Source organism: Primulina tabacum, chromosome 8, assembly GCF_025594145.1.
Source record: "Primulina tabacum isolate GXHZ01 chromosome 8, ASM2559414v2, whole genome shotgun sequence".
Classification (NCBI taxonomy): Eukaryota; Viridiplantae; Streptophyta; class Magnoliopsida; order Lamiales; family Gesneriaceae; genus Primulina; species Primulina tabacum.
Genome location: NC_134557.1, coordinates 33,626,375 through 33,634,672, shown reverse-complemented (window position 1 = coordinate 33,634,672; position 8,298 = coordinate 33,626,375). Strand labels below are relative to the sequence as shown.

The 8,298-nt window shown below is 44.6% G+C and overlaps 1 protein-coding gene across 1 annotated transcript; it reads right to left on the bottom strand.

Annotated features, from left to right (window-relative positions):
* Nucleotides 1-492, bottom strand: LOC142554245 (uncharacterized). The gene has a single exon (XM_075664941.1). It carries the CDS (start codon nt 490-492, stop codon nt 1-3), a length of 492 nt encoding a protein of 163 aa, XP_075521056.1.
* Nucleotides 493-8,298: the final 7,806 nt, after the last annotated feature.

Here is an 8,298-nt window from a genome sequence, read left to right as displayed (position 1 = left end):
TTAGAACTCACCGAATAACTCGGGGTATCGATCTCTCATCTCCGGCTCAGACTCCCACGTAGCTTCCTCCTCAGAATGGTTGAGCCATTGGACTTTGACTCGCTTAACCAGCTTGTTCCGAAGCTTCTTCTCCTGTCTGTCTAGGATCTGCACCGGTCTCTCCTCATAAGACAAATTCGGAGTAAGCTGCAACGGCTCGAAATTCAGCACATGCGAAGGATTTGCCATATACTTCCTCAGCATGGAGACGTGGAACACATTGTGTACTCCGGCCAGATTCGGCGGAAGAGCAACACGATAAGCTAGCGTCCCAACTCTGTCAAGGATCTCAAAGGGTCCAATGAATCTCGGACTGAGCTTCCCTTTCTTCCCAAATCTCATGACACCCTTCATAGGTGCCACTTTCACAAAGACATGATCACCCACTGCAAACTCTAACTCTCTCCTCCGCTGATCGGCATAACTCTTCTGTCGGCTCTGAGCAGTCCTCATCCTATCACGGATCTTGACTACTACATCTGCTGCCTGCTGAACAATCTCTGGACCCAGCTGCGCTCTCTCTCCTACTTCATCCCAATGGACAGGAGATCTGCACTTGCGGCCATACAGTGCTTCATACGGAGTCATACCAATAGAAGACTGGAAGCTGTTGTTATAGGTGAACTCAACCAATGGTAAGTTCGACTTCCAACTCCCGGAGAAATCAATGACGCAAGCACGGAGAAGATCCTCTAAGATCTGAATAACTCGCTCTGACTGCCCATCTGTCTGCGGATGGAAAGCTGTGCTAAACAGCAACTTCGTACCCATAGTCGAATGCAAACTCTTCCAAAACGAGGAAGTAAATCTGGGATCTCTGTCAGATACGATAGAAACTGGGACACCATGAAGTCGGACTATCTCTCGGATATACAACTCTGCATACTGAACCATGGTGAAAGTCGTCTTAATAGGCAAGAAGTGCGCTGACTTGGTAAGACGATCTACAATCACCCAGATAGCATTCGATCCTCTGGCTGACCTCGGCAATCCGGTCACAAAGTCCATGGTAACATTCTCCCACTTCCACTCGGGAATAGGGAGAGGCTTGAGCAAACCTGCTGGTCTCTGATGCTCCGCCTGCACTAACTGGCAAGTCAGACACTCGGACACAAATCGTCTGATGTCCTTCTTCATACCAGGCCACCAATACAATAGCTGCAGATCTTTGTACATCTTCGTACTCCCAGGGTGAATGGAGTACGGGGACATATGGGCCTCTGACAGGATGTCTGCTCGGATAGAATCACTGCTAGGAATCCATATCCTGTCTCGGTATCTCACAATACCGTCGCTGACTGTATACAAGTACACTGCCCTTGGCTTCATCTCTCTTCTTCCACTGTGCCAATTGCTCATCTGCTGACTGATCACTGCGAATACGGTCCATAAGGGAAGACTGAATGGTCAAGGTAGATAGACGAGGAACTCTACCTCGAGGATAAGTCTCGAGATCAAACCTCTGTATCTCAAACTGAAGAGGTTTCTGAATCGTCAAATGAGCCATCACTGCGACTTTTCTGCTCAATGCATCCGCAACTACATTAGCTTTACCCGGGTGGTAGCTAATGTCACAATCGTAGTCTTTCACAAGCTCCAACCAACGCCTCTGACGCATGTTCAGCTCCTTCTGCGTAAAGAAATACTTGAGGCTCTTGTGGTCGGTAAAGATCTGACATTTCTCTCCATACAGATAGTGCCTCCAAATCTTCAAGGCAAAAACTACGGCAGCCAATTCTAGATCATGGGTAGGGTAGTTCTTCTCGTGGATTTTCAGCTGTCGAGAAGCATACGCTATCACTCTCCCATGCTGCATCAAAACTGCACCTAAACCAAGCTTCGAAGCATCTGTATAAAGGACAAACTCGCTGGGCCCTGATGGCATGGCCAAAACTGGTGCTGAGATAAGAGCTTGCTTCAAAGTATCGAAGCTCTTCTGACACTTCTCGCTCCAAACAAATTTCACATTTTTCTTGGTCAGTGCTGTGAGTGGAACGGCAATGGAGGAGAATCCCTGAATGAACTTTCTGTAATATCCTGCTAGCCCAAGAAAACTGCGGATCTCGGATGCATTCTGAGGCACAATCCAATCTCTGACTGCTGCAACTTTTGCTGGGTCTACCTCAATACCACTGCTAGAAACGATGTTGCCTAAGAACGCCAACTTCTCTAACCAGAATTCGCATTTACTGAACTTTGCGAATAATTTGTGCTTTTGCAATGTCTGCAACACTGTGGCCAGATGTCTGCTGTGATCCTCCTGATTTTTGTAGTAGACGAGAATGTCTTCTATGAATACTATCACAAATTGGTCAAGATACGGCTGAAATACGCGATTCATGAGATCCATGAAGATCGCTGGCGCATTCGTCAGTCCGAACGACATCACAAGGAACTCGTAGTGACCATAACGAGTCCTGAAAGCTGTCTTCGAGACATCAGCATCTCTCACCCTCAACTGGTGATAACCGGAACACAGATCTATCTTGGAGAAAATCGAAGCTCCCTGCAACTGGTCAAACAGATCCTCAATCCTCGGAAGTGGGTATTTATTCTTCACTGTAACCCTGTTCAACTCCCGATAGTCGATACAAAGTCTCATAGAGCCATCCTTCTTTTTCACAAATAAGACCGGCGCGCCCCATGGTGAAAAGCTCGGGCGAATGAACTCCTTGTCAAGAAGTTCCTGAATCTGCTTCTTAAGCTCTGCCATCTCTATCGATGCTAGTCGGTACGGCGCTTTGGATATCGGAGCCGTACCTGGCATAAGCTCAATGAAAAACTCCACCTCTCTCTCGGGTGGCATACCAGAGACATCTTCGGGAAAAACGTCTAAGAAATCTCTGACAATCGGAACATCTGAGGCTGACTGGCTGGGTTCCTCGGGGACAGATAAAAAGGTCGCTAGAAATGCCTGACACCCTCTATGCATGAGCTTCCTGGCCTGAACATAAGGAATAATGTGCGGTAAAGGAAAGTACCTGTCCGGCTCAAATAAGAACTGCTCCATTCCAGGCGGTCGGACAAGAACAGATCTCCGCTGGAAGTCTATCAACACTCTGTTCCTCAATAGCTAGTCCATCCCTAAGATAATGTCAAATTCCGGCATCGGTAGCACAATCAGATCCGCATAAACAAGATTACCGTGCAGCTCAAGGTCTATATCTCGTATAACATTGGTAGCTGCCATCTCCTCGCCTGATGGCAACACTACTGAAAAGGCTGTATCTAGCCCAATGGTCTGGATCTCGAGAAAGTTTGCAAAGACCTCCGAAATAAACGAGTGAGTGGCGCCTGAATCTATCAAGGCCTTGGTAGCGGAACCAGATATAAAAATTCTCCCTGAAAGAGCGGAACTTTAAGTTGAATCCAATAGCTACAAGAACTAAACTTATAGACATGCAATGGTCAAAGTTCTTCTAACTTAAATCTCCAAAATACTACTGAGTAGAGCATGCAATCCTATCACAGTTCTAAGTTCAATCTTAATCCTTATTCCCAAAACACGGAAATTCAAATAATAACTTAAAGTTTAAAGGTACCTGTCAACAACATAGTCTCTGGGTTGGTTTCCGCGGCATGGAGAGCAAAAACTCTGCCTTGGGTAGGCAGATTCCTCTTAGGGCACTGCAGCAACATGTGGTCTGGACTGCCACACTTAAAACACTTTCCTGAGCCAGACATACATGCTCCAGGATGGGAGCACCTGGGGCAGACTGGGTGCTCATAAGTCCTCGGGGCTGGGCGTCCCCGCTGCTGCTGCTACTGCTGGCCTCTGTTTCTAGGCGGTCCGTGAAAAGGCCTCTTGCTCTGCTGTTGATGATGATGAGGAGGAGGGCGGTGTGTTACCTGGACTGGGCGCTTGCCCTGGCGATCCCTCTCGATATCCCGCAGATCCTGCTCTGCGGCTAGGGCCTTGGAGACATCAATCTCATAAGTAGGAGGGTCAGACACCCTAACATCCCGGCGCAAGATCGGCCGTAGACCCACCAGGAAATGCATCAACTTGGCTTTGGCATCATTCGCGATCAGGGGCTCAAAATTACAAGCCCCTCTCGAACTTACGGATGAACTCCGTAATCGTCATGTCTCCTGTCTCAGGCTCATGAACTCAGTGGTCAACCTGGTGCGAACTTCCTCAGCAAAATATTTGGAGTAGAAAACCTCCGTGAAGCGTGTCCATGAAAGTGTAGCCAAGGTCAGGGATACTGACGCTCCTTCCCACCATAAGCAGGGCGTCTCCAGTGAACAGATAGGTGGCACATCGGACTCGGTCTGCGTCTCCTAGCTCCATGAACTCGAAGATAACCTCGAGGGATTTGATACATCCCTCGGCAATCATGGGGTCAGACGTCCCAGAAAACTCCTTCGGGCGCATCTTCATAAACCTCTCATAAACAGCCTCGGGCCCTGTCGGCCTGGCTGCGGCTGCAGCTGCGGCACTGTTCCCCGCAAATTGTGCGAAGAACTGTGTCATCCCAGCTAGCATCTAGGCACTCATGTCAGGTGGGGGCGGTGGTGGAGGTGGAGGAGGAGGAGGAGGTGTCTGCCTCTCTTTTCTCTGATCGTCATCGTCCTCGCGACGGTGCTCGCCACTACCTCTCGGGCGTCCTACTTGATGTCTAGGGGGCATACAGTTCCAACATAACCCATACGTAACTAACATGCATAATTCCATAATTTATTTTAAATGAACACTGAAATGCTGAAAATCTGGTCGAAATTATTTCATGGAAACATGCTGTCAAAATAATTCATGCTTTAAATAAAATGCTGAACTGTAAAACTTACAGACCGAAGGCGTGGCTTCGTGAGCTTCTCGTGGTCAGTAGTAGTGTAACCCTATACAGAACCACCGCTCTGATACCATTTGTAAAGGCCCGAAAATCCTTGCTTTGAAAATTTGCGGAAAATTAAAAATTTTTTCTTTTAAAATAAATGGAGTGCCTCATCCATAAAATCAACTGATGAATCAAGTTCAATGTTAAAAAAAAAATATAGCAGCGGAAGAAAATAAAGTTTGCCAAAAATAACAATTCAAAGAATGTCCAACAACTGGTAAAAAATATTTGAGCATAAAATGACATGTGATGAAACTGAGGTCCTCGGGTGCCACTACTGCCGACCCAAGCTGGCTCACTGGTCCCCGCCCTCGGCCCTGGCCTCATCAGTACCTACAACAATCAAGTCTAGTGAGCCTAAAGACTCAGCATGCAAATATCGTAGGTAACGAGTAAATACTAAAGTAAAGTTTGCATGGGATAAAATATCATGTCATGAGGCATACTGAAAATGACTTGTACTGAGCAATTATAATACGTGCATAACTGAACTGAAATTCATAGTAAATAGAATGTCTGCTCCTTGGAGCCCTGTACTGAAATAACTGATAAAAATTTTCTGTTGAGATTATGGTCTACGCCTGTGGCCCCTGCACTGAACTGAACTGATCGGTAACTGGCTACCGGGGAGTATCAAACTGAACTGAGCTGACCGGTCACTGGCGACCGGGTGGTACCAAACTGAACTGATCGGTCACTGGCGACCGTATAAAATAATGCTCCCATAATAGTGAATTGACCACAAGCAATATCGCATAAATCCCAAAAATAAGTATTTTCTATTTTCATGCACGTAATATAATTAAATGGCATAATGAAAATATCATGTATATTTTACCAACTGGATTGGATCGCTCCCAGGCTCGCTGCAACCTAAATATGCCATGAAAAATATGCAATAGCTTATAATTGACCAAACTATGCAATTAAGTTTGAAAATGCGACAATTACGTCTAACGACTTCGTATTTAATCATGACTCCGAACCAACCCGAACCGACACTGAACCGACGTATAGTCATGATTAAAATACGCTTAAAATTATGAACTAATGCTCCTAAAATGATGAGGGTCGAAATCTAGGTGAAATGGAGGCCAAAACAAGAAACGCTCTTTCGAGAGTCAATTTGGCACATCGCACCGTAAATTCTCGTACGACCTCAAAAAATGATCCGAATCATGAACGGTCAAAAAAATGACCTTCCTAACGCAATGGGGCACTGTTCAGTCCAAGGCCATAGGCTAAAAGCCGACCGAGAACTCGAACGAGCCTCCGAACCAACACAGCAACTTGCTGTAAATTTCCAGCAGCTGTACCATCGCGTATCTTGTGTTGTTTTCGAGACTACCGGCCATTGGGGCGTGAACCACCTACCAGAGACTCTTACCAACATCCCAATGAATGATTTGGACCATGGCTAAGGGCCCTAGGCCAGCCACAATCCTCACCATTCCAGCAACCAACCAAAAGCTCTTACCGAGGGCCCTCATGCGTGCGTGTGTGGTGTTGTGCTTCGCTTGCTGTCTCGACTCGTTCCAGTGGCCATTGATTGACCATGGCATGATCTAGACATCTAGGGGCATGGTATGAACCGTGGCTAAGGGCCATAGGCCAACCAAGATCCATACCAACCCAACCAAAGCCAAACTCATATGCTGTCAAAACCGAAGGGGGCCGAGAGGGGAGGGGGCTGTTCTTAGTTTTAGATTGAAAACCGATGAGCCATGGACCAAGCCACCAAAAGGGAGACTTAGTCTCGTCTTAGACATGCTAGAGGAGTGATCCAACCATGGCTATAGGCCCCTAGGGCTGCCATGATCAGATCCTTACCCTTGGACAACAAAACTGAATTTCTGAAGCTCAATATGACACTCATGGGGGATGTGCTGTCATTGACGAATTCTAGTGTGTATGGGACTGGAACCAATGTTCTATCATGACCCTAACATGTCCTAGTACATGTTTATATGCAGCTTCAAGCCCCTGGAACGAGCCATCCCTGAAATCGAAACAAAACATACCAATCGTGAAGCATGGTAGAACCAAAAATCTGCATGTTATATTTTTCTGAAAATTCTTGGTGTGTTTCGGTTTTTGCATGGAAATGATGATCATGTAATGTAAAAATAATGATAATAGGACTTGATTGAGGTTTGAAATAATCTAGACATGCCTTGGTTTTCGTTTGAATGAAAAACGAAAGAATACGACGACTCGGCGCGGAGGAGGTGGAGCGATTTTCTTTCCTACCTTGCTTCTTGCTCGATTTTTCTCTCTTGTTTCTAGCTATGAGGGTCGCGATTTTCTACTCTGAAATGGCTCTGATTTTCGAGACTAAGGGAGGGGGAATGGTGGTTAAGAGGGTGAGGAGAATGGGTGCAAAATATAGGGAAGAAAATCAAGACCAAGTCTACCTCTCATTCAAATTTTGAATTGGTTTGATCAAGTCTTTTTGGGGGGAGAATGGCCGATATTATCCATGATAATTAGACTAGGATATTGCTTATTAATAAACTACTTAAGGTTGATCAATAATTAAAAAGGTTATCATGCTAAAAATGACAAAGAATTGGTCAAATGTGAGTTGGCATATCCTTGCTCAATCTACTAAGGGTGGCCGAAAATTCATCTAATAAATGGAAGAAAATTGTTTTCTAGCTAGTAAATTTATAACCCTTAAAAGCCTCACTAATCCTTTAATTAATTTAGTGAATTAATCCCTTAATTAAGTAACTTAAATGAGCTTATTTCTTAATCACCTCAAGTAACTTAAATTAAATCCTCAAACCTCCTTATTAACTTAAATTAACTTACTTGCTAGCTAAAATAAAGTCTGGAAATATTTATCGAATCTTAAATTCTATCTCAAAGCTCCAACTCCAGTCCGGCCTCACTGAAATAACTGAAAAATCAAACTACTGCATGAAATAATAAAATAATTAACTTCAAAGAAAAGCATTAAAATAATCATGCAATGAAGTCAATTTAATTTAAAATACTAGAATTATGCATGGCTTATACGTAGACTGATTTACGGGTTCTACAGTTTGGTTTATATCGATGTTGCTTAGAATGCAGATCAGCTTCTATTGCAGATATTCGATATAGTGTACCAAAGTCTGAGAATAAGAACGTACCACCATCTAGCTGAGGAGAGTAGGTGAATTGTTGCGTTCTTATTCAACCGAGATCCCTAGACTAGGCCAGATTGAGTCGAGTCAAAGAATAAGAGTCAGAGCTTGATTTACAGACTTGTATCGATTATGTTACATGTTTGTATCGATTTATGTTTCAGATTATGATTCATGCTTTTAGTAAATGTTTATGATTTTATACATCGCATGTATACATTGTTTATACTGAGAATTCTATTCTCACCGGAGTTATCCGACTGGTGTTGTGTTTGTATGTGTGCATG

Bases quoted from the DNA above. Each gene is read 5' to 3' on its own strand.
- LOC142554245 (XM_075664941.1), bottom strand. From the start codon at position 492: ATGAGGACTGCTCAGAGCCGACAGAAGAGTTATGCCGATCAGCGGAGG.